Consider the following 27,961-nt stretch of genomic DNA (forward strand, 5'->3'; position numbering starts at 1 on the left):
CCATCTACCCCAACTCAGTGTCATCAACGATTAGCCTGGCGTAGAAAACATGCAACATGGACGTGACAATGGGGCGTGCGTGATGTTTTCCAACGAGTCAAAGTTTAGCTTGCAGTCTGATTCTTGCAACACTTTTATATGGAGAATGCCAGGTACCCGTTACAACCAAGACAACATTAGTTAGAATTAAACTGGGTTCCAGAACAAATCTGCATGTTCAAATCAGAACCATGATAGACCAAATTTCGCAGCTCTAGCCACTTAATTTTGCAGATAATCAGAGTTTTTCTATTTCAAAATAAACTTATGCCATAATCGCTCTATTAAAAAACGATAGAATAAATATAATGCCCCTATCAACAAAGCCACGTTTTCATACACTTAAATTTCAGACAAATTATTCTAATCAATAATTGTAAAATAGAAATGAAATCTGAATGTTCAATATCTAATAGTCATTTCGATAAAATTGTTCATAAAGAATAATTAGTCTTAAAATTGACATGTATGAAAATGTGGTACAGAATTTAAATGTTTATTTCTGTGTATGAATATATATATATATATTAGGAGCAAGGGGGCTAAGCCCCCCTATTCGTGACTGCTCACCAACCTTGATGATTGCTTCACAATAATTATTGCTTCTTGGTAGTATAAACATTTTTTTCTACAAAAGTTGAAGTTGAAACTATTCACAATAATATGTACTAAAAGGAATTCTTTTTGCAAACACTTACGATTCCAAACATTTTCCTTATGATTCTATTAAGATCTTTTCAAGAATATAAATAATTTTGCTTAGTAATAATTTTTTAAAAATAACAAATTTAGTAAAAATGAAAAATCGCAAGAACTAAACATCTCTAAAGTTACATCATACGCATAAACTGGCATAATTTAAAATAAGAACAATATTCTTTCTGGTATTTAAATTTGCCTTAAATGATGCATTTTTGTACAATACTTTACATGAAATTAACACAGGAATACTGATTTTTTAAAATTTATATAAGTTCTAGAGAAATAAATAACAATGCACTGGTAGCAATCTTGAATTAAAGATGACATTTTTATAAAACATCTCTCAATTTTAATAACTATGTACACTATATTTTTTTACAGATATAAAACATTTCAAAAATTCATTCAAATTCAAATCAGGTGTTAAACTGAGTAGCAATATATCCATTAGAATCTATAACATATTCAAATCCAGAAGACAAGTTTGGAGAGTGAATATTTACTTTTGCTGGATACCTTGTACCACAAATGTCAACTTCAAAGTCACTTTTAAGGATGAAATCATTTGTAATTACTTGGGGTATGCCATTCTCATCAAGATTCTGAATGAAACCCAAACACACCTGCAAAAACATGCAGAAATATAGTTGTAGAAAACCCCTAATTATTTTGAGCTTTATTTTAAAAAGTACGAAAAGGGCTTTCAAAATTGCTTGAAACTTTTTAAATTTTTAAGCTATTCAAATCGAACTATTCTCATCAGTTGCCAAATACAATTCACTACAAATTTAAGAAAAAAAAATTTTTTTTTCATTGTTCTTTCATATGTGCAATTTAAAAGAACTACTTCAATTACTCATATCTTGAGCGGTTTTAAGCGAAATTTTCTCAAATTTTAAAGCAAAACTTTTGTAATTTTAAATTGCTTTAAAAAATGTTTTAATTTTATGGAATATTTTTAAAGTTATAGCAAAAAAACATAAGACAAAAAATTAGTTTTTTCATAAAAATGCACATTTTTCCATAAATATTTAAGCTAGGCTTACGAAATTTTAAGTAATTATTGCATTTAATAACCAAAATAACTGTCACAAGTTACAAGTCGATTGCCACATTTTTTAGCATAGGGTGCACAAAAACATTATATTCCGTTTGTAATTTATGGTCGATCCCTCAAACTTTATTGATATGTATGAGAAATCACATGACTTAAACACTTCTGAAGTTATAAAATAATTCATTAAGTATTTCTGTAGAAATATGAATTAGTATAGAAGAGTTTCCATTATTTTGTCCATCTTCTGTACATTTGCAATGAAGTAATTGTATTTAACTACAAAAAAATATAGCTTTTATGTATATTGGTATTGATTCAACACTCCACAATACATTCATTGTTTAAATTTTTACATAAAAGTCTTTTGAACATTAATTCAGTAGTGACAAAAATTTTTGACTCAAGAAAATTTGTATCAATTTCAAGCTTTTTTTTTTAAACTATTGGGAAGAGGACAATCTGTTACGGTTTTAGCTTTAAATTTGGAGATGTATTTTAATAGCAATAATTGAATAACATTAACTCCAGATAACAAAACATTCCTGCAATAGACTACTGACTTTTGCAAAGTTGGGATGTTATTGTAAAATTTTAATCAGGGGTGATTGTGAAAAACCCTAAAAATTTTATGTGCAAAAAATTGATATCAAGATATCAATTTATATACCATACATGTTTCGTATTTAACATAATTTTTTAAATAAAGTTTATAAATTAAATTACCGATCAATGATGAATATCACACTTTTATAGTAACTAATTTAAAAAAAATCTTAGTTCTGACAAGAATCGCAATGTTGGATTTTTGTAATAGCATGAATACAAATCGCTATGTACAATTTTTAAACCATGTGAATACAAATCGCAACTTGCAACTTAAATGAGGTAAATGCCAATATTGAGGCTTGATATTCAAACCGTGTGAATAGAAATCGTGATATTAGCGGATTCTGGGGCAGTTTCAAATATTCAAAAATCTGCCAAACTAAAAGAATCAATTGATGGATTTTTGCCTATTGGTAGAAGAATCACATGTATGTAAGCGTCTCGTTAGCGGGAATTAGTGAAACTTTCAAAATTTGAATTTTATAACAGGTAATTTTGTGAAAATTTCGTCATAAGTTTTTTATTAGCAAAAGTCCAAGAACCAATGGTCTTGAGAAACGAGAAATTTCGCAATATTCACAGAAAAATCATATGTCTTTCTTCTAATTTTTAGACCTGGATGGATAATACGAAAAACCCGGGATATCCCTGAAATACAATCACCCCTGTTTAATATTCTCCATCATTGTAAAAAAGCAATTTTACGATTTATCCATATTTTAACAAGAATTGACGAAAATTTCCCTTAAACAAAGCTAATTTGTTGAGATTAATAAAGGAAACATAAAAAAGCATGTTATTAATTCATAGTCTACAACTGGAAGAATAAGTAAAAGTTAATTATCTAGGGTAGGTTTTTTATGTTTAGCTTTTTCACATATGTATTGTAAAAGCTTAAACCTCAATTAAAATGTAAAATATTAGCTGCATTTTTTACTTTACAGAAGATGGTAGTAGTAGTACTTTATTTACGTCACACTAAAGCTACACAATGGGCTATTGGCAACGGTCTGAGTACCATCTTTGAAGATGATTCGAATGCATGCCATCACAATTTAGAATCTCTGCAGAGGGAATGGCTCCCCCAATTTGGCAGCTTGACAACTTACACGTAAAGTCAAGCACATTATAGTAGAATAGTTTAACGAGGACCAATACCCTATATCCTCAGTCCCTACGCAGGCTGATCAAACTGGTTACCCACCCACTCATTAGACCCAGTCAGTGAAGCTTGACTTCGGTGTTCTTCAGGAGATCAATCAGTTCACTGCTATAACACACGAACTTATAAAGTTTCAAATGATCACTATATCAACATATGATTTAACTTAAACGACAACAATACCTGTTTTTTTAGGGTAAAGCCATATCCTGTAGTAGTAGTCAAACCTGCACACTTCCCATTAACATAAATAGGTTCAGCACCCCATGGCCAAATATCTTCATCTACATCATAATCTTCAAGAACTAGCTGAATGTAACGTCTCTTAATACCTTCAGATTTTTGTTTGAGCAAAGCTTCTTTTCCCATAAAGTCACCTTTCTAGAAATAAAGAAATCTTTAGCTTTCTTAAAGGGATTTTCAAAAATGGTAATTTGTAGCAATATTAGTAAAAGCATAGTGAATTGAACAGAACATTGATTGGAATAAGCAAGAAAGGAACTGTCTTTGATGCCAATGATCATTCAGAAGCTTTTGGCAGGATCTATTATTATTCCCTATAGAGCATGAAATAAATGTAACTGCCAGAGCTGAAATTTAAATTTTTAACATGAAAGAAGTTTTACTTACTTTTTTAAATTTGGACACAAATCTTCAATTTTTAGAAATTAAAAACTAATTTGCTTGATAATTAAACTGAAAATGCTTCATTTTTTATAAACTCGGTTAATCTTAACACATTTTTATATTAAAACTTCTTTTTTTATGTTCAAAAAAATGTAACAAATGAAATATACAATGTTAATAATAAATTTTTTTCAATTATCTATAACAGCAAAAAAACTCAGTTAATAGAGAAAATTTTGCATTTCCACAGCTATCGGAGGTTAGGATTTTTTTTATCGGAAAACAATTGATATTTACTTCGAAATTGACTCGGTATACTCGTCCACATTCAAAAGGGGTAGTTGTAGTGTCAAGATCTTGACCCCAGAATGCAAAGAATTTTTCTATCCGAAGACATCTAGATGCGTAATAACCAACATGCTGAATACCATATTTTTCACCTTTTTCCATCAGTTCATCATATATATGAAGAGCATACTGAAAAAAAAAATGAAATTGAACACATTTCTTCATTTTGGATTTTAATGAAAAACATCTATTAAAACATTATCTGACATCTTTTAAGAGAAAAAAAAAAATTATTACAGTTTTTACCAAAAGATATTAAAACTTAAACCGTATTTCATTTTTACGCATAAATATATGCACAAAGTTTACCACATGAAGCTAAAATGGAAATTAAGAATATTTTATCAAAAAAAAAATGTTCTCACTAGCATAAAGATTCAAGTAAGCTAAAATATTCAATAAGAGAATTCACTTCATAACATACAAATGAAATTAAAACCTTTTTCTTCAAAACATTAGACAGGTAGGTAGGTACTTTATTTACGTCACTCTAGAGTTGCACAATGAGCTATTGGCGACTGTCTGGGAAACATCCCTGAGGATGAACCGAAGGCATGCCATTGCAATTTTGATCCTCTGCAGAGGGAATGACACCCCCGCTTCAGCAGTACGACGACCTACACGCGAAGTCTAGCACTTTACGGTAGAACAGTTTAATGAGGACCGATACGTACACTCTCGGTCTCTATTCAGGCTGATCAAAGTGGTCACCAACTCACTGACCACAGCCAGTGATGCTTGACTTCTGTGTTCTACTGCGAACCGTGTCTTTACGATCAGTCCACTACAGGACTCAAAATATTAGAATTTAAATAGGAATTATATAATTTCTACAGTTTTAACAACAAAATATCTTTGGCGAGTATGACCCCAAAAAAGATTTTTTGAAAAACTTATGAAAATATTTTAAATAAATTAAGAATGTTTAATCTTTTAGATGAACATCCATTATTTAAAGCCGACAAGATATTGTTTTATAATATAAGTACTTTCCAATAAACTGTGATACACATTTAGCTAAAAAGGTTAAATTTAAAATTTAGCTAATGTAGCTAATAAACTATTAAAAATGATTAAAGCTGAAATATTTAATTAAATAAAAAATTGAGTATAAACTCTTAAAAAGGGTGTTAAAAATGAAACTTAAAAAATCTTGATTGATTTTTTTCAAGTACATAAAAACCATTTAGGGAATAAATTTTGAACTAAACTCTGATACATAAAAGACTATTTAGTAGATAATATATGAATGATCATATTATTTGCACTTCTCTCCTTGTTTCCGACTATTTACTCGTCAACGGTTTTATGGACCTGGTCTGACGCCGTCAGACTTTTGGAGATAAGAAACAACAACAGGATCATATTTCGAAAACTGCTTTCAGTAATATTTTTATGGCAAAGTGAGAAAAAAGAGAGATTTTTTTAAAAAATTATAAATTTTTTCTAATTAGAATTATTGAATGAATAAAAATTATTTGCTGTTTTAAGGATATTAGATAGTAGTTGGATTATTTTAAGAAATATAATTTATACATTTATATTAGGTTGCATTTAAAAATTGACTATCAAGTTACAGAAAAAAGATGGTTCTACTAGGTATATGATCAAGTGATGAAAATCACGATTAAAATTACCTATTTTAATAATTTGGATACATTTCCTTAACACAAAGTGATTACAACTTACTTGTCATGATGAAATATGCATAACATATTTCTTATAATTTTAAAACTAAATTATTATCGTATTTAAACTGTAAATAAAAATCATTAATATGATTGGTTATCTTTTAATTTAATACAACAGCTTTAAATTTTAGGGCTTGGCCAAGCAGCCACACCATCTAAGCCACTTTCAATTTTTTTTAATATTTAATAATTCATACATACATAAAAATGAAGACTATACTTTACTTTAGAGCTCCATATATAATAAAAAAATAAACATTTTTATGATTAATCATAATTTGATTCTTCATTTATGCAGTTTATGATGCTTAATAATTGCTGGTTTGCATCACTCTGGAAGAAAATAATGAACAATTGGAAATGCATAAATTACCCAATTTCTTCAACAAATAGTAATTCCAACATCAAAACATATTTTCATTACATTAGTATTAAAAATATAGATTTTAAGGATGAAATTAAACTTTTTAGAAGGAGGTGCATTTTTTAATAATAAAATTAAATATTATATGAAGTATTTGAACAAAGCAATTTTTAGTATATAATTCAAATAAAAAATAAATGCAATAAAAAGTTTTTACTATAAATAAAAAAAATAATAGTATTCAATAAATATAAAACTGCATGACATAAGTTTCTATATTTTAATACTAGTATAAAGTCATTAAAGTCTTACTTCATTTGGTATATAAAGAACATAGCCTAACTCTCCGGTATGGGTTTGATGAAACACTTTGATATTATTTGCAAGACCTATATTCATTTCCTATTTTAAAAAAAAGAGGAAATTGTGAATTATGATAATTAAAATAATTAGCACAAAATTAAACTTTTAACTTTAACAGTGCGCAAAAAAAAAGCAAAGAACTCCTAAATAACTTTTAATCTAATAATCGAATCTTCACATTCTAGGGTATGGAATTATCCCTGGATAAACGAATTTTATAATTGTGAGCAAATTTTTTTTTAATTTACTTAAAAAGGTTGAGAGATATGGTCAAATACGCAAAGAGTCAAATTAACATTAAGGGGTCCACACTTCGGTCTGCTCACCTAACCAAACTATTTAACCATATTTCTCAGATCGAGACAACTCCCTTTTTTCAGGGGGAGGGGGTTGAGAAATCTGAATCTCTCGAAAAAATGGTGTGTTTATCCAGAGAAAGTATGTTTTTGTGTCTCATTTCGTAGCTTAAAATATCGTCTGCTCTAATTAATTAGCATATTTGAGGTCAGCCCCTCGAACCATTAAGATAGAGTCCTAGAACGTGAAGATCCGATCATTAGAACAAAAGTTATTCAATGTGGACTGCTTTTTATTTTGCACGCTGTGCGTCAAATGTATAAGAATAATAGGCTTTTGCACACTATGCACCATTAGAAAAAGGTTATAAAAAATATAAAAATTATTAAAACAATAATAACAATACAATAGGCATGGCATAACAATACCATAAGACAATTATAACAATACACCCGAAACAAGGCAATAATACTATTATTGTCTTGTTCTGATTAAATTGACACAACTTAGTGTTCTTACAGTGTTCCACCAAAAAAATAAACCCTGAACTTTTCAAGGTTTGGTTTACCAAGAAAATTTTAACAAAACTCTGAGTCATATGTTTTCATAGCAGCAATTTTTCATTTTAGAAAAACTCATTTATAGAAAACAAAGAAAAAAAACTTGAAGCAGAAAATGGTTAAAGTTTTTTTTTTCTTGTACATTTATATGAAGTTATACTCTTGTTTGATTCAAATCAAAATAATTTTAACTACATTGCAGCGAAGTTTTAATAAGAAATAATTGTAATAAAAGTCTTACTCAGTTGTTTTGAACCACACTAGCTCCTTATTGTGGACAATTCTAAGAGATTGGTTGTTTAATATTGTATGGGAAATGATTTTCCAAACATTTTTAGATTTTCAAAAATGGAATATATCTCTACTCTTTTAGCCAAAATCAAAAATTTTTACAATTTCAAGATGTCTATGGTATACTTGATGGATTTTAATACAAGAAACATAATTAAAATTTGAAGAAAAAAAAACCAGCATTTTTTATTATTTTTGAGTTTGGCAAAAACGACTTTTTTTCAATACATACATTATTGGAAAATGCAAGATATATGATTGAAAAAATTACAGATCCTAATGTTCAAAAAATAAAACAAATACTTAACATGTACTCCTTTTTTTTGCATTTAATATTATATTTTTGAAATTTAAATGGAAACTAACCTACAAACAACTAAAAATATATCAAATAATGTAATAGAAGTCATTATTTAAAATATATTTTTAGTGCAAAAATAATTATTTAAACAATACTTTTTAAAATTTGTATAATAGTTTTGAATTAGGAATTTAAAAAAAAAGAAAACGTAACTCAAGAATACTTCACCAGATTTAAAAATAAATTAAATGTCGAAGCAGTTGGAAAAAAACACACACACAAATAAATACAGATCAGTCTGAATACATACTGAATTTCAATAAATTGAACAAAGTCAAATTAGTGTGCATGGAACTGTAGATTTTTACCTTGCTGGTAAAAAAAGGGAAATCTTTATACGATACAGATGTGTCTGATACATCAGACATGACACTTTGAGCCAAAGGACCCATAATACAAATGGCTGTGTACAAAGATGTTATGTCGGTGATTAATATTGGGCTGTCAGGAGGAAGATTCCTCCTGAGCCAAGCTTGGCAGCGAGCTTGTTGAATAGTTGGGGAAATGATCATAAACCTACAGAAAAAAAGGAGTTTTGTTAAATTAAATATATCCCATTGAATATAAAATCAATTCAAATTTATGATTTAAGCAATTTTCAACTACAGTCAAACCCCACTAAAGTGAATCTTCAAGGGATCAAAATTTCGGTTCACTATAACCAGGAGTTCCCTACATCCGTTCCGCAAACAATTTTAACCAATGGTTCTAAACTTCAAATAGATTAGATGCCATCCATGCTTTACGATTTGCTTTATATGAAACCGGGATGTTCTTAACATTTTTGAAGCATTTCGAACTTTGAAATTTGCCAATTACCAAACGTTTGTGCTTCTCAGATCCATTCATATTAGTACATACCAGAACGGTGAGTCGCACTTTTGAAAGTTTACCACCAGAGCACTTTTCATTTTTAAATTTTAATGTTTGGTTTGGTGCCATCACCAACGTTGAATATGTATTTCTCTTCATAGTCACGGGAGATATCATTCCAAACATTTCTTTTCCAATCCTCAGCATCAGATAAGAAAACACTTCCCGAGTCTCCGACAATATTTCCTAAAATTTTTTTAATCTGCTTTTTAAATCTGTCTAACAAGCCATTTGAGCACACAAAAGTAGACTCATAAAATTGCTTAGCAAATTCATCGACTTGAAGCATTTGTCCAGACACTGGAAGATTGTGGCTTCTTTGAACCTCATTAGAAAGCGAAAGCTCCATTCTCGAGAGTTCCCTTAAATTAGGCTCAGAAATATTATTTTATCGTAATTTAATGATCAGGCGAGCTTATGCAGTTAGTCACCAAATCATTAAATTACAATAAAACAGTTAATACTGTACCTACTTGAAATCAGTTTTCGACAATAATTAATAGAAAACAAAAAATTACGAAAATTTAGATAAATAAAATAACCCAATGTTAAAAGGCACATGATGTAACAGTTCATAAGAGTAAAGCTCCATTAACGGCATACGATAACACTTCCAGTCTTAGTTTTCCAGGTAACTCCTAATCCTAATGATGTGCCCTACTTCTTTAGAAGTTCGTCGCAACATTTACGGGGAACCCTGTATAGAGTATTTTCGCTATATAGCAAAAATATTACAGAAAATAATGGATTTTTCACGAGAAAAATATTAAAAGTTAGAAGAAAGCGAAGCTTTTAAATAACTTAGAAACCAGAAAAAGTTCAAAATAACATAAAATATTCCCAGATAATTTTAACTTGGCAAGCACATTAAATTTTAAATAAGCAAGATAAAAAAAAATAAAAATAACGTCTACCTGTTGTAGTCCATTCGAGCAACACTGCAATCATTCTCATAGCCACCATACTTATTTTGCATTCCTGTATGAACCATGGCATTTTTAGGAATATCAATATTGTTAGAGCACAAGTATTGAAGAAAGTCGAGAGCTTCTCTGCCAGGAGACTAAAGGAAATAAATATCATTATTATTTCAATATTGCTATGATATTGTTATTCAGTTAGATTCTGATCCTGAAAAAAAATTAAATATTGTGTATTTTTTTTTCCTTGAAAAATCTAAAAACACTCAACATAGTGATTCTTAGAAACATATGTTTATTATTAAAAGATCTTTTGGATTTAAAATAACCAGGCTATTTATTTAAAATAACAATAGAAATTATTCTTTCATTATCAGACAGTTACCATAGCCATAATAAACACTCTTTTAATAAATTGAAAAGACCAATCGCATATATGGGACTCAACAATATTCTCTAATTCAATATTCTTTTAAAGAATAAACAAAATAATGATATAAAACTAGAAAATATTTGTCTTACAACACTAAATTTACTAAACTGATTTATCAATAACAATACTTATATTTTTAATTAAACTGTAGAAGAATATAAAATCAACTGACAAGTCATTCTTTGATTATTATTGAAATGAGGCAACAGTACCTTCGATTAAGTTTCTTTAAAACCAAGATTAAAATATTAAAAGATAATACAGCAACAGAGAAGTTCTAAAACCAATTCTAAGAATTAAGTTCAATAATTTGCAATCTATACATTAACAATAAATAAATACAGTCACATTTCAATCAATCTCAATTTACAGTGTATCTAGTTATTCTATTCATGGGAAATACAGGGGGTGGACAAAATAATGGAAACACTTCTATACTAATATATTTTCTCATCTTTCTCAAAAAATACTAAAAGAATAATTTTATATCTTCAGATATATTAAGATCATGCGGTTTCTCATGCATATCAATGAATATTAAAACTTTTCAAGGTTTGAGGGACCGATTATAAATTACAAAAGGTGAGTAATGTTTTTAAACACCCTAAACTAAAATATGTAGCAATAGATTTGTAATTGGTGACAGTTATTAGGTTATTATAGTGCACAAAATTTCATAAACCTAGCTTGAACATTTTTATAAAAAAATTATTATTTTTTTTTTTTTGTCTTACGTCTTTTGAAGTTAACTTTAAAAATATTTAATACAATTATAAAATTAAATAAAATTTTCAGAGAAATTTAAACTTAATTACAAATATTTTGCTTTAAAATTTGAAAAAAAAAATACTGAAAACTGTGCAGTATATAAGTAATTAAAGTAGTTCTTTTATACTGCACAAGAGTGGAAAAAAATTAATTTCTAAAATTTTTTTAAAAATAATTTTGTAGTGAATCCTACTTGGTAACTAATGAAAAAAAATCCGATTTAAATATCTCAAAAATTTCAAAAGTTTAAAGCAATTTTCTTCTAAATAGTTTTTGTACAAGTAAAACGAAAGCTCATAATGATAAAGAGATTTCTACAAACATCATTTTGTATCATAAGACAAAATTTTATAACAAATGACAATAAACATTCAACCTTACAATAAGCATTCATACACCAAAATGTGATTTAATAAGGAAAGAAAACAGGCAAAAGTAAAGATACTTTTATGAGGGATGATCCTCAACAAAGCTGCTGTCATTTTTAATAAATCTTGTTTAATAATATTAAAAAAATTCTGTGGAAAACCCTTTAACATTTTAAACTTTCTTTTAAAAAAAAAGTATAAAGACTGCTAAAATTGCTTGAAACTTTTTTAATTAAAATCGTCAAGTTGGACGTTGCCAAATATGATTCTCTAAAAATTAAGAAAAAATATTTCATATTTTTTTGGTGCATGTGCAGCATAAAAGAACTACTCTAATTACTCATATCTTGCGCAGTTTACACGAATTTTTCTCACATTTTAAAGCAATAATTTTGTAATTAATTTTAAATTGCTCCAAAAAATTTTTTTTAACTTTATTGAATAGTTTTTAAGTTATAACAAAAAAAATACAAGATTAAAATATTTGTTTTTTTATAAAAATGTCCATACCTACATAAATATTTAAGCTAGGATTGTGAAATTTTGTGCAGTTGTTGAATATAATAACCAAAATAACTGTGACAAGTTACAAATTTATTGCTACATTTTTTGTCATAGGGTGTTTAAAAACACTTTTTTTCTGCTGGAAATTTATTGTTCGTCCCTCAAACCTTTAAAAGTTTTAAACATTGATATATATGAGAAATCACATAAAATAAACATTCCTAAATTTATAAAATGATTCGCTAAGCATTTTTGGAGAAAGATAAAAAAATGTGTAAGCATAGAAGCGTTTCATTATTTCGTCCAATCCCTGTACAGCTTTGTTAAGCATTTTTTGGAGTTGAACATTTGATACAATAATATTTTTTAAAAACAATGGAATCTAACCTATAAACCTAAAAGTTTAATCTCTCGAAAATTTATATAGTTGAAAAAGTTCAAATGGTTACCAAGTAATAGATTAAAATTAAATTTTAAAAAATTCATGTGACTTTTTGTACAATTTTTCTTACAATTTCTACCATAAAATAAACTTTTGGGTAAAAAAAATTTTTTTTGCACTAGTAAAAAAATATATATATTTAACAATCAGATTACAATGACAAAACACTCAAAACAGGGTCAGGCTAATAAAGTGAGGTATTTGTGAGCAATAATCAGCATCTCTTAAATCCTTTATGTCTTGGTTTTGGCAAATAGAAATTTCATTCAAATACATCAAGACTTCAGTTTAAAAAAGATATTGCATAGAATGTAAAGGAATTGCATAGAATGTATTGGACAGAAAGTAAAAAGTGAAATTTTTGTAATCATTTAATGCATGCAAAAAAAATGCAAATAGAAAAACAAAGATAATGGTATGAAAAAATAGTAATATTTGCAAGAAAGAATTAAATGTACTTTGAGCATTCTGCCCAGGGATACTCTCTCCTCAAGGTGAGACAAACACAGAGAGAAAGAATTAAAAATGTTCCATTATTTATAGAAACTTACCCACACTTCTAATTTAGCAAAAGATGAGTAGTCTAACAAAGCTACCTTCCTTCGACAAGCCATGTACTCAGATTCCAGCAAATCAAACCAGGGAGGTTTAAAGAACGTATTAGGGCGCAACTGGATATCTGGTTCAGGAACATCCTTACCTAAATTATACGTGCACATAAAATTATTAAACTTCTGAAAGAAGATCAACACTCTTTAAAATGGCAATTTTTTTAAAAACATTAAAAATATTAAACGTTGAAAAAATTGTTGAGATCGATAATGTAAAGCACTTATATTGAAAATTTTCTCAAAATATGGCAAGCATTACAAAGTTTATATCTAAAATGAAAAATAATTTTAAGGAAAACATGTAAAATACAGTAACTTTCAGAATATTATAAAACATTAATTCCATGTTTATTAAAAGATATACAAATAAAATGCCCATGGAAGGCATTTTCAATAAAAAAAGAGAATTTTTCAATCCTTTTGTTACATTTAGCTGTCTTAAGGCCAATAACTACTGTTAATTTCGTCCTATATTACAAGAGAGCTTAAGCAAAATTTAGTTTCAGACATTACATTATCATTACTAAAAAAGAATCCACTATCCTAATATCTTTGTAGCCAAATTGCCAATAAAAAATATGTGTTACAAATGACAGCTATGATGTGATAATAGTTTAGGTAGGAAATGCTCAGTAATTAGTTACGGCATGGAGAAATTGAATTTAGAAAGAATAACTAAAACTAAACTCAGTAGCGCGACAGCCCTAGAGGGCCCAGGCCTACTGTGTCCATCTCAATTTTCTTGACCTTGGGCTCTGGGGTGCAAGAGCAGATTTTCCAGTCAGGTGGTCAGCCAAACGCGGAACCCCCAGTGTTTAGTTCCCAAGCATGCTTGGAAAGAATAACTAGTATATATATATATATGAATAGCCCAATAAATAAATACAAAAAGTATAAAAAGAAAAAAACGAAGAATATTAAGAAATTCAAAAAGTTTTACTTACTGTGCATAAGCTGAAAGTACATAGAACTCATAAAATAAGTTTTAAAAAAAGAGAAAACATGGAAAAAATTACAGAATAATGAAGAAAAAAAATTATTTAAAAAAAAATCCGGAAAAAAAGGATATAATTTCTTCATCAGCTCACACAATTATATCCGCATAAGGGAGTATAAATACTAAAAATGAGGACAAAATTATTTCATTTTTAACTGCCTCTGCAATTAAAACGAAGAAAGATTCAAAATATCTATAAAAAATGTTTTATAAGTTTAAAAAAGTCCTCCTTACACATTACCAATAATATCAGGATTGAAATAACATGGTCTTTCATATCCCATTGACTGACTAAAAACAGCTCCAGCAGCTTTCAAACGAGGATAAATAGGTGACATTCTTACATTTCGACCAGTTATATATTCAGAATGAGGATACTTCACTTTATAATGAACACCTATAAAAAGGAAAAAATATAATATATGTCAGGTTATTATTAGTTGAAGAATAAAGAGGTGAATGATAGGAAAGAGTATGAATCTACTTACGCATACATAGAACATACAAGAAAACAAAGAAACCTGTTTACAAAACATTTATTTTTCTACACAAAACTACTTTATTTAAAGTCTTAGTAAATGCATTAATATTTGATACTTTAAGCTGAACATAGATATTCGTTAAATTAGGACATTTATGAATGTCTTTATAACTTTTCTTCCTGCAAATTATTTAACTGTTAATAACATTATTATGAAAATAGTTATAAATAAATTATCTATCATAAAAAAAGAAAATTTGTGCGCCTATATGTCTCTTTTATAACTTCGGAACTGTTAGTGTTAAGATTCAGAAACTAGGGAGCCTCCTACCCTAAATATCTTTTTTTTATTGGTTTAGCATTACACATTAATAATTAAACAGTAGGCAATGTTTGTTTTTCAAAATATTTAAAAGATGTTTACTTGCTCACAACTCCATTTAATAAAAAAAGGTTTTTGAGTTTATTGTAGGCTCTTGTATAATCATTTATCTATCAATTAATGACAAGTAAGTATAAGCAAAATTAATGTAGTGTGGCAACATCAAAACTATTAAAAAATCCATAATTATTATTTTTATCATCACACTTTTGAAATGTGTTTTTATAAATCTAAATAACAGAAAATTAATGGCAACTGAAATTTAAAAAAAATATATAAGTTATGCACTGAATTAGAACAGCAAATGAATAAGAAAATTATTTGATTGTGGTAAATCTAGACTAACATGTGTTGGCTATCGTCAATAATCAATATTTCTTTTGCTGACGAATAATACTAAGCAAAGTTGATCTTTATTCTATTGAACTTAAAAAATACACTTTTCTGCATCTAATAACACAAAGTCCCCAAGAAGGGCAACAAATAATAATAAAAAGAAATTGGAATTCTTTCAACTGATTTAGTTACGAGGGTATATGGCTTTCAGTTTGTATATGCTTGTGTAGTGTTAATTAGTATCAAGTCATTTAACAATAACTAGGGCTGCAAGTTTGTCGCGGGAAAAAAGACCCCAAATTCGCGGGAAATTTTGAAAATTACACAAATTCTAAACATAAAAAAATTTATTATATAAATGATGCAGACAGAAATTGCGCAAATAATAAAAAAAGCTTAAAAATACACAACAAAAGTATTTCTTTGAATTTCAAGCAATATTAATATTTTTATTTAAATGAACAGAATTTTGGTACAAAGTATTGTACATTGTCAGATTATTCTCATTTATCCTTCGTCCTTCATCACTTAATACATTTTTATACTTAGAAAACGATCTTTCTGCATCAACGCCACTTTTGATAATTTTGGAGCGTTCGGTCTTTAATTTCCGAAACTCGATCAATTTTCCTTCACCAACGCGCAATTCCTTGACCGTTGCTTTGTAAGAAGTAATTGCTGTGAAAACTCAAACATTCTACATTCAAACTACTAGTTAGAAGACCCTACTAACTACTAGTCCCCCCCCTTTATCTAAGAAACTGATCCATATTTAAGAAATCACAAGAAGCTGCCTAGGAAAAATTAACTGGATATGTAGAAAGGCAGTAGAGATTTCATTGCCCAGTGCAATAGCATGTATAACAATTTTTCTGTCAAAGATTTGATTTATAATATTTTCCTTCCTTTGTGATTCCAATTTCTTTTGTACTCTTACTGACTTCAGGAAGGTAATTGCCCTCCCTAAGTGTAGAAAGACCACCTTAGTTGACAAGATTGTGATTATCTCTTATCTCTGAACTATTTTCATGTCATTTTGCTATTGATTCACTCCCCTAAATATCTAATCAATTTTACATGTTCAATTTAAGGTTCAGGAAGATAAAAAATTCTGTTTAATAAAAAGTAATAAATAAAAAATGAAAAGAAAATCAAAATTTAAGCAATTTTCGCGCAAGTCAAGACATATTGAGAAATTTGCGGATTTTAGGAAAAAAGATGACAATTTAGCGGAAATCAATGCGGAAATTCACGCCGCGACAAACATGCAGCCCTAACAATAACTCATTTCACTTTGTATGAAGAATGGGTACACAGTCAGTAAATTATTAACATAAACCAAAAATAAATTACCAGGTACTTCAACCATTCTATCCCTCAAAAACAAACGATTGTTGTGAAGTCCCAAAAACCTTCTAATATCCACATCCCAAAGATTTCTTTTTGGTTCACTATTCACAATCCATTCTGCAGTTATTTTACCAACACCGCCAGCAGCTTCCATTCCAGTCGCTTTCATGCCAGTGGCCACGAAATAGTTCTTCACCTAAAACACAAACTATTTTCATTTTATTTAAAATGAAGCAACTAAATCAAAGTTCTTTTACAGAATGGAAGCATTCGTTTCTAGTTTTATATGACTGACTCAATTCTGAGTTCACGTCTCCGTGGTCTTGTTATCCTGAACCTAACCCAGAAGACAAGGAAACTCCAGAATCAAGGATTGGGACGGACTTTTTGACAGAACTAACTCACATTTGTGATACATGGAAAGGAAAACCATTAAAATTTCCCATAGTTAGCTCAAGGGCAAGGGGATTCTAACCCATGATCCATCTACCACTGAGGATATTTTACAGCAGCTCTGTGGTCAGTGCGAGTAAGGAGCAGAATTTGTGTCAACCAACCACCGCTAGTATTCAAACCACCTAGAAGAGAAGAACACTCTATCCTTTGAGCCCCTGTGGCTAAAATAGTAGCATAGTAACTTTTCAATAAAAAATAATTTACAACTGCACCACTGTTCTTATTAATGAATAAGGGCTGTTTTACGCGACAATACTTGATACAATTTATAAAATAATAATATATATTTTATAATTTAAAAAGACAACATATATTTATTGCTGTGCAATATAGGTAAACACAAACAAAATAGGCTTGGGTTTGGCTTAAAGAATCTGATATTTGTATCTTTTCATTGTTTAATCTGTTTACTCATAATGTTTAGTTTGACAATCATAACCTCCTTTCTGCTGAAAATAAATATGTCTCATTATACATAATTAACTTGATGGTTAGGATTTATTTACAAGAGTGAATGATTCTAAAGATGAGCCTCTATAATCTAAAGATTTTGATCATCTAAAGTAGGCTCAATCCCAATAATTTCAAATAATTAAGGTTTTATCGCATAAATTTATCTTAGAAAATGCTGCTATCAAATTAAAATTTTGAAAACTAATGAGCATAAACCAAAATTATTTAAACTTTTCTCATAAACAACAGCTTTTTAAAATATTAAAATTTAGATAAGAAAATTATTATAATGGCGGTAAATTATTATAATGGTTGTGTTAAATTATTTAAATTATTATAATGGCAAAATTATTATAATGGTTGTGTTAAACTACTTTTTAGTTGTAAATTCAGCGTGGAAGCACCCACCAGATCATGATTGGTATGACGCCAAATGCCCCGGATCATCCTTGCAGTGCACTTGTCCTAGATTTGCTCAAACAGCTTTCTCAAGACTTAGGACCGGCCATATTAAATGTTTGACCTTCAGAGCGAAAGAAAAGACTTATGCCTCCTGTCATTGATCGGCCATCGCTTCTCCATCTCATCTTTTGGATTGCATTGGTGCCTCTGTGAGGCAGCTGATTAGTGATGGAGAGATTGTCTATGACTTGCTGATGCGACATGATCTTCTGGACTTGGTCTAGGGCTCTAGACCAAGGGGATAAGTAACAACAACAACTTTTTAATTATTTCTGTGATACAAACTCATTACTCATAGGTTCAATATTTATTTGTTTGATTATTAATATTATTTTTGCAAGCACCAACTTTCTTGACAGAATCAAAGTGTAATTCTCTTAGGAAACTTTTAGCTCACAGTACTAAGAGAAACTAGTTAGTTCCAGTGGCTTTCAAAAAAAGCGGCACATTTGAATGAGACTAAGGGTGCCATGAAATGTTAATGATTTCAAAATTAGTGATAAACCTTAATAAAAGTCTGTTGAAGAAAAAAAAACATCTTAAAGTTGGTGGAGTTTTGGATATATAAGATTAGTACCCAAAGTGAAAGAGCTACAGTAAGTGATGCATATGCAAAATTAAATTTTAAAGAGCAAATATTGCTTGAAAATATATAAATATCAGAAAAGAAATGAGAGTAGCTACTTTAATACAGGATTTGAAGAGTTAACTAATGAGTAGTAAATTCACCCATCGGCCAATTTATACTCATATTTTCGCTTGTATCATTAGTATTTAGAGTATTATCATTAGTACCTTCTTATTAATTACAATTTAAATATTTCAATAGACTATAAATAGTGCTTGCATTAACTATGTTTATATTTTCAGCATGGCTTCTGTTTCATAGTCTTATATACATGAAACATATATATAGTATGTAATATATACTATACTGCAGACCAATATTATATAACTGAGGGCCATATGACAGTTTTAAATCTTGTAAAAGAGTTGCAAATTAAAAAAAACTTGAGAATACCAAAGCTAGTCAATGAAAACAGGATATTAACTAAAACAAAGAAATAAACATCCACCTTTTTTTTACCCACTGCTTAATAACAATACCAATGAATGTTTGTTAAAAATAGATAAACTAACAAATAAACTTAAACAGACTAAATAAAATCTATTCGCCCCTGCTTTGAAGAATATTTAATTCTTTTAACAATTATTTATGAACTTAGAACATTTTTGTAAGATATTCCATACATTTTTAAACATTTAAAAACCGAAATTGAAGAAATGTTTGAAACAGTAAGGATGATATGTACCTCAGGTGCCTCACCTAACAGTAGCTTACAGTCAGGAGAGAAGCTTTCAGGAGCATTACACAAATTATCAACTGTGACTTTTCCTAGAGAAGGTATTCTAAATAGCATTTGCTCTAAAAGTGTATCTGAAAATAATGAAAATAACAACTATTAAACAGTGCTAACTGGCTCATTTCATTTAATATATATCAAAGTTTATTTGTGATGTGATAGAAAATTAATAATATGATTTATTTATTTTAATAAAAAGTTAAACATAAACCAATAAGTTTTATTATAAAAATCATTTACATTTCAAAAAATATTTGGCATATTTTATATGTATAAATGATTTTATAATGATTGTGAATGTAATTGTATAATCCTAATTATTGTTATTTAAAAATGTCGATGACCGGTTTTTACAATGGTTGTAAATAGGTAACTTTTAGTAAGTAAGTAACTTTTTGAAATAACTTTTAGAAACATGCAAACACCTGATAAGCATTTAAATCATTACAGAAATAATTGCTAATTTATTAACTACTGCTTACAAAAATTACAATCATACTTTTGAAGCAATATGAAAAAACGGAAGTAAGTACAAAATATTCTAAGCATAACCAGCCATATTATAGTAATAATATTTAGGAAAAAGATCTTCTCTAAATTTAAACTGCTTTAAAATAGAGTAGTCAAACAAAACTTACAAAATTGGTCCCAATCTTCTGGCAGAGATTTAAAAGCAGTAGGGGACTCCATTTCTTTGAGATCTAAAGGTTTAGATATTGGTTCAAAACCTCCAGCTAAATAACAGCCATCTTTTTCTCTTATATAAAAATATCCATCATAATCTCGGATCACTAGGAAAGTTTTTACAAAATAATGCAAACAAGCATAAGCAAAAGACAATTTAATTCAACAATTTTAAAATTTTCTCCGAGAAAAAAAAATGACAATACATAATTTCATCAAAATTAAAAATTATTCAATAAAAAGATCCTCACAGAGGTGATTCCAGAGAATGAGTTTATGATTCAATTAAATCTATTGTACTTTTGTTCAGTTTTTATGGCAACTTCATTCTTAAATAAATCCTAAATCCAAAAATATTATTTTTTGACAATAACTATGATTGCTTTAGAATTATAAAAACTCATTTTTAGTCATTATTTTAATATCATGCATATGACTGAACACAGTGTTACAGAAAATTTATAATAAAAATTAATATTGCTCATTTAAAGGAAATATAACTTATTTAGGGTTTAAAAATTAACAAAAAAAAAACAATAACTAAACATATTTATCACAAAATCTTGCATAATAAGGTAATATCATATGATTAATTTATAATGTAATAAAGAAACAAAACTTTTATTTCTTAAACTTTAATTTCGAAAAATAATCAAAATCAAAATAATAACAAAGAATTATCGTAAGAAAGGACGACAAATATTAAAAGTAAATAATGTTAAATGGAAATAAATAAATTATTTACAGGACTATACCAATGAATCATTTATTAATTTTATCTAATTACATGACAGCGAAAGATTTCTAGATGATCTTTGTAATTTAATAATCTTATCATAAAATTTTCTGTCCAATGAGAATGCACAAAACAGTAAGGTGACAGTTATCGTTTTACGATATAGTGAAAATTGAGATATAATTATATGACATTGAAAAATTTTTTAAAAAAATAGCGAAAAAACTGATAAAAAAAATAATACGGCTACACACCGGGCATCATGGGATCAATACCATCCACAGGCATAGTGCGAAGATAATGATGCTCACATGGATACAAGGGCACTTTTACTCTTGGATAACTCAGGCGCCCAATATGATTGGCCCACTAGAATAAAAGATAAACAATGTATTAAAATATGAGAGAAATAAACTTTGGGGTAAGAGATCCTAATGTTTAAATATAGATAACACATTCCGGAACAAATTTCTGACTTACATGTCCTGCACTGTTCACAAAAATTTCACAATTTATAAGCCCTTTATTGGTTTCTACAGCCTTTATTTGATGTTTATCATCAGTTATGACTTTTAAAACAGAGCAATTTTCAATAATTGAGACTCCTGTTAATGAAATAAGATATCTATAACATGAAAACATTATTTAAATGAGTAATACTACATGTTTAACCCTCAATGCATCTAGGTATATGCACATGAAATTTTCCTGACCATGTTCTAATTTTTCAATGCAGGAACGCAATCAGGTTGAATGCATAAAATTCTGAGTTAAACATTTAGAGATTTTTTTTTTAAACAAGACATTCCTACAAAAATACTTTAGCCTTAAATTTTTAACAAAAGTAAACATAAGTTATAACAAATGAAGTACAGAAGTGTTTATCAATAAACTTCTGATAAGAATTAACAGAAATTTTTTTTTTCTTCATCCTTACAATATTTAAATACATTTTAGATATTAACAACATTAACATATTTTAAGATATTAATATTTAACATAAATAGAGAAAGAAATTTTAAAATATTTTTGAATTAAATACTTCAAGTTTTGCACACTTTTATATAATTAAACTATAGCAGGTTACCAACATTATCTAACGAAGAATTATATTTATTATTTTTATACTGTATATAACTTACTAGAATATTAAACTTTTCAAAAAATTCATAAACTACAATTGGTCAAACATGCATTGGTCAAGGAGATTTTCTTTTATATAAAAACTAAATATTGAAAGATTTGAATCTTCTTACATCCTGAATTAGAACCTTTACATTTATCCATATTATAAACATAACATTGATTATTAAACTATTTTTACCTATAAAATCCGAAAATTGAGTGCTTTTTAAAAATAACAAAACATTCCTTTTAACAGAAGTGTTAGTCCTAATGGTTAAACCAAACTGAATTAATAAATATGAAAAGACAGATCATAAGAAACAATCAAGTGAAAAAAAAATTTCATTTATAATACTTCTTAATAAAGGAACTCGGAACATTGCAATGATAAAAATTATACAAAAAAAATGACTTTTTTTATTTTTCAAATAAATACCCTTCCTTAAAAACTTAAAAAAAAAATTTTGTAATAGAGGTAGTACTTAATTTGCGTCACACTTAGAGCTGCAGAATGGGCTATTGGCAACGGCCAGGGAACATTTCCAGAATGATCCGAAAAAGCACAATGACAATTTCAATTCTCTTAAGAGGAGGATGGCTCACATGCTTTGACCTGATAATGAATTTTTTCAATACATCCTTAACTGTTCTACAGTAAAATGCTGGACCAGCACACAAAGTCGAGCATTTTACTGTAGAACAGTTTAATGAAGACCAAGAACATGCACTCTCAGTCCCTAAGCAGGCTAATTAAAGTGGTGAGCCACTTGCTCGCTGGCTGCAGCCAGTGATGCTTGACTTTGTTGCTCTACTGGGAACCGTATCTTAACCATCAGTCCACTGCAGGACACTTTTTTAATTTAAGTAATCATAATTGCAAAATTGATAGAATATGCTGATTTTTAACAATAAGTCTTTTGCAAATATACAACCTCGACGAGCAGCTTCCGAGGCTAGCGTCAACATGGCTTCATAAGGGTCACCAACTCCATCACCAGGAATCCACAAAGCACCCTAGAAAAATATAGAATTGCACAAGAATTTGTAGATTCAAAAGCATAGAAAAGATGAATTAACATAAATAATGAAAAATATACACACACAAAATTAATGAAATATAATAATATTAATATAGTGTGTGTTTATAAAGTTGCTCTAGTTTATTATCTAGTTCAGTCCATTCTTATTACATCTAGTCTAATCTGTTCTTATTACATGAAATTTAAAATGTTTATATAATTTCTTTTTAATCCATTAAATTTATACAGCTCTAATTTTACCAATAGAGAATACCTTTATTTGCATACATAAAAAATATAAATTAGATAAAAAAGCTATTAACAGTTTCTAGATAAAAAAGTATTTTCTAAAATATAACAAGTACCAAGCATTACTTCATAAAAGCATTCATTTTGATCGGCTTTTAAACACAAAGCAAAAACTGAAAATCATTTTTATTTTAAATGCAATAAAAGAGATATGAAGAGTTGCTTACATGCAAGAATATTATACAGAGTTTCAAGAACAAAAAATCTAATCCTCCCGCATACTTATGCACAATTGCACCTACTAATTTCATTGTTTTACATAAACATTTTTGTATTCAAATAGACAAAAAAATAATAATAAATTAAAAACATTTGCATCTCATCATTTTTTAAATTCAAATATGAATTTTCCTTATATAATTTAACCGAATTTTTTCCTTACACTATTTAAATAATTCCACCACACATTAATGTACCGTTGCACCTTTTTACTTTAACTTTTTTTTGCATTTAAATTGACAAGAAAAAAATTAATTAAACACATTTGCATTTCATAATTTTTTAAACTTTATAATATGAAATTTTCCTTACATAACTTAACAGAAACATCACGAATGATATAAGTAGGATAAAAACCTTACATAAACATTTTACAAAAACTATTGAGTTGGTTTTTAAAAGTTCTAGCACAGTTAGTAATTCCTAATTTATAATTAATAATTTTCAAAAGTTAAAGCAGTGTTCTCACTAGCTTTGGGCTAATTTTAGCACTTCAGCTGCTTAATAAATAAAAAAAACATTAGCAAAAAAAAATATATTAATTGGCAAATTTTAGCATTTATTTTGTTGTCATATGAACACAATTTACCACAATGGCAATCAGCAATGGCTTTCATGTCCACCTCAAAATAAATCATAACAAACATATTAAAACTTTAAGTCCAAATAAAAGTTTGAAAAACCTAATGTTAATATTTTTTTGTCCCTTGGAAAAGTCTCAGAAATATTTTTTTATAAGTAATTATAACACACCACCTAACGATGTATTAAGATCAGGTAGTATTTTTTTTTAGTATTTTTTTTTCAGAATTCAATTTTTATAGTATTTTTAATATTTTAAACAGTATATTGGGCAGAAACAGTAAGGTATGTTTAATATTTTGCAGAATTGATAGGTTCTATAAATATATATCAGAAAACAAATTTATTTAGCTCCCTGTGTTAATTTAATTATATTCTTTCTTAGAAACTATGACCAACAGAGATTTTCAGTGATACTTAATTTAAAAGTGAGGTGCTCTTTGGAAGGCTCTTTTAATGAAAGCTGGGTACAAAAATAAATTTATATAATGTGAATAATACGCAGTTAAAACTTTTAAAAACATGCACTTTACCTTAAGCATTTCAGTACTTATTATCGGACAATGTTTTTGAGCTTCCTCTGGAGTCAACAAATGGCACTCAATATTTCGAGCTCTAAAAATACATCATATATATATCTATTAACAAAAAATATAAAAATTTAGAATGTACAAATGTGTGATTCTGCAAAAAAAAAAAATGGAAATAAATTTTTATTAGTACATAAATTATGCTTTTGAGATACCTATAAGTTTTTCTCTTTAATATTTAACTAATTTTTGAACATATTTGTTCTGAACAACACTTTGAAATTTTAATGCTAAAATATCAAAATTTATTGAAAAAAATTTTTTTTATAAATAATTATAAGTATTATAATTATAAGTATTACTTTCATTCTCGTTTTTTTTTTTTTTTTTTTTTTTTTTTTCAAAAAAAAAAAATTTCATTTTCAGCTAAAAATGAGTTTTTGGCTCTGTAAGAAGATTATGTTGAATAATTCTTCTCCATAAACTTTAAACCAAAACATTTGCTAAGGGCACAAAATTATTAAATAAGTAATGTAATTCAGATAACATTTTCAAGAGTAATTAGATTACTCCAGGAAATTAATAGCTGCACCTTATATTTTGAAAATAGTCGCTTCAAGCATTTAGTGAACCTTTTCCGTATATTTTATTCATATTAGTTACACTGTACATTGCAAATTTAATAACACTACACACAAAAAAAGTGTTACTCACACAGCAGATGCAGCAATGTGACGAAAATAAATCATACGATCAGCTGTTCTAGCCAAAGATAAACTTCCACAGCTTTTGAAACCTGTAAGTATTAGTTGTTTTCTCTAAAACACATGATGCCAAAGAACTGCATATTAATTATGAAAAGTAAGAAAAAAAAAGTTATCTGAATGAAATCAACAATTGTGTGCATAGTTTTTTTAAAAAAAAAAAAAAAAAACTTTAGCCATCATAAAATTTGAATAAGAAGAAAAATAAAACAAACCAGTTTTAAGTCCTTCTGAAGCGAGTGATTTATAAAGATCAATACTGTATTGGCATAACCTAGTTTCAATAGCAGTTGGCTTAATCTGTCCTAGTAGCCCAGCACCAAATTTTGCAGTTCCACCAGTTAACCTTAAGAAAAATAAAGATTATAAGGAAAGTTGCATAAATAATATTTGTTAAGTTTTATTATATTCATAAAAGTTTTTATTGTACTATTCTATGAAGAAATATTATTCTCAATAAATAAAACCCATGTTATCTCTGAGATCGCTAGCCTTAAAAAGCTAAAGTTTGGAATTCAGTTATTAGTTTTGAAAAGTGTAGCCCTTTACAGTATGGCGGTCTCATTTTTTCAGAATTTTCAATACTAATAACTGGTATACTAGCATACTTGATATATAAGTCTGATGATTAGTCAACTTACCTTGGCAACTTCGGGGGGATACTTCCATATCATGATTTGTTGCGCCAACTACTAAATAGAGTGCCAAGGTGCCAAATAGATTTTAAACTTGCAATTTTTCTTCAAAAATAAAAAAAGCATGCAGCTGTTTGCCGTGGGGTTGCTACATGTTATACATTTCAAATTTATCTCTTTCTGTGATGTTTTTAAAATTTTTTTTAGTTCCTCGTGGTCCTCTGTTTGGAAGTTGTCCAGACTTGGCGATTATTCTGCCACAGATCACGATACAGAAACCTTACCCCTTGCGGGCGCAGCGGCCCGCAAGAAACTAAAAAAAATAAATACTACAAAAAGGGACTAAACTCGAACAAACTCTTAGACACTCCGGACAAACAACTACATATTTTTAAAAAAAAATTAGCTAGTTTAAAATCTATTTGGTACCTTGGCGATTGTAGTTGGCGCGACAAATCATGATACAGTAATATCCCGAAGCCTGTTTACATCAACACATCGGTCCTCATCAAAGGACCTATGTATGCAAAAAAGTTTTTTTAAATAACATAAGAGTTTGTTCATATATGACTATTTAGTTATGTCCTTCTTGTACACAAAATTACTAAATAATAATTTTATTTTGACAACAATCGGGCAGTGACACGCGAGAAAGTAAAAGAAACATCACGGAACAGGGGACCATCTTGAAGGAAATAACCAACAGCCATCCCAAGGAAAACCATTACTTTCACAATATATATTCCACCCTCGGAGATATTTCCATATTGTGATCTGTCGCGCCAACTACAATCGCCAAGGTGACAAATAGATTTTAAATTTGCAAAGGTTTTTTCAAAAAAATATGTAGATGTTTGCCCGGGGGTGGCTATGAGTTATACCTTTCGAGTTAGTCCCCTTCTGTGGTGTTTTTTTTTTTTTTTTTTTAGTTTCTCACGGCCACTGCCCGAAAGTTTCCAGACTTGGCGATTATTCTGCCGCAGATCGCGATACGGAAAAAAAAATTTTGATGGTAGTTGGCACTAACTCGTCCGATGTGAAAATATCTCTTAACTCATCTCTACTATCCATATTTTAAGCAACAAACATCTCAATACGAAATTTTAGTTATCAAACTTACAATCCCTGTTCTAGAAGCACCACATCTTTCCAGCCATAATCTTTGGCTAGATGGTACGCAACAGAACATCCAACAACCCCTCCGCCACAAATAACAACCTGTGCTTCTTTTGGGATGTCATTAGAGCAGAAGTCATCAACATTCACTTCAGGTAAAATGGACCATGAACTTTTCGAATTACTAATGTTCTTTAAACCATAATTCTTCAACACAATATACTTATGGTAATTTAACAAATGCTTGGACATTCGAACGGAGTACAAACTCATGATATAGGTAAATTAAAAGAACACTGAATAATAAAATATATATATATGATATCTAAAAAACCCAAAAGGCATCAAAAGCAAATGACTGAATTAATGCAGCGATTTGAGACAACATAATATATTTGAAAGCATTGACTACGCAAATTTAAAATTCACTAATACTTTTAATCTAAGAAGTTTCGATTTAAAAATAAATAAACAAATGATGATACGCAGTTGCAGTTAAAATCAAAAGCAAATGACTGAAATATTTGTCTTTAACTGTTACTGAATGAAATTACTGATAAATTCACTGGTTTAA

At 28.5% G+C, this 27,961-nt stretch overlaps 1 protein-coding gene across 1 annotated transcript; it reads right to left on the reverse strand.

Moving 5' to 3' along the window:
* Nucleotides 1-989: 989 nt before the first annotated feature.
* On the reverse strand, nt 990-27,874 carry LOC107440652 (pyruvate dehydrogenase phosphatase regulatory subunit, mitochondrial). Its single transcript, XM_016053626.5, has 18 exons — nt 27,392-27,874; nt 25,852-25,982; nt 25,587-25,668; nt 24,876-24,957; nt 23,146-23,227; nt 21,569-21,693; nt 21,343-21,457; nt 20,307-20,459; nt 19,618-19,742; nt 16,937-17,129; nt 14,626-14,781; nt 13,328-13,476; nt 10,256-10,404; nt 8,777-8,984; nt 6,909-6,998; nt 4,491-4,670; nt 3,750-3,947; nt 990-1,364 (listed from the first exon to the last, which is right to left on the reverse strand). Exons 1-18 carry the CDS (start codon nt 27,658-27,660, stop codon nt 1,158-1,160), a joined length of 2,694 nt encoding a protein of 897 aa, XP_015909112.1. The 5' UTR covers nt 27,661-27,874; the 3' UTR covers nt 990-1,157.
* Between the last annotated feature and the right edge of the window lie 87 nt (nt 27,875-27,961).

This window comes from Parasteatoda tepidariorum, chromosome 4, assembly GCF_982258835.1.
Source record: "Parasteatoda tepidariorum strain Cologne lab strain chromosome 4, Ptep-v5.0, whole genome shotgun sequence".
In the NCBI taxonomy this organism is placed as follows: Eukaryota; Metazoa; Arthropoda; class Arachnida; order Araneae; family Theridiidae; genus Parasteatoda; species Parasteatoda tepidariorum.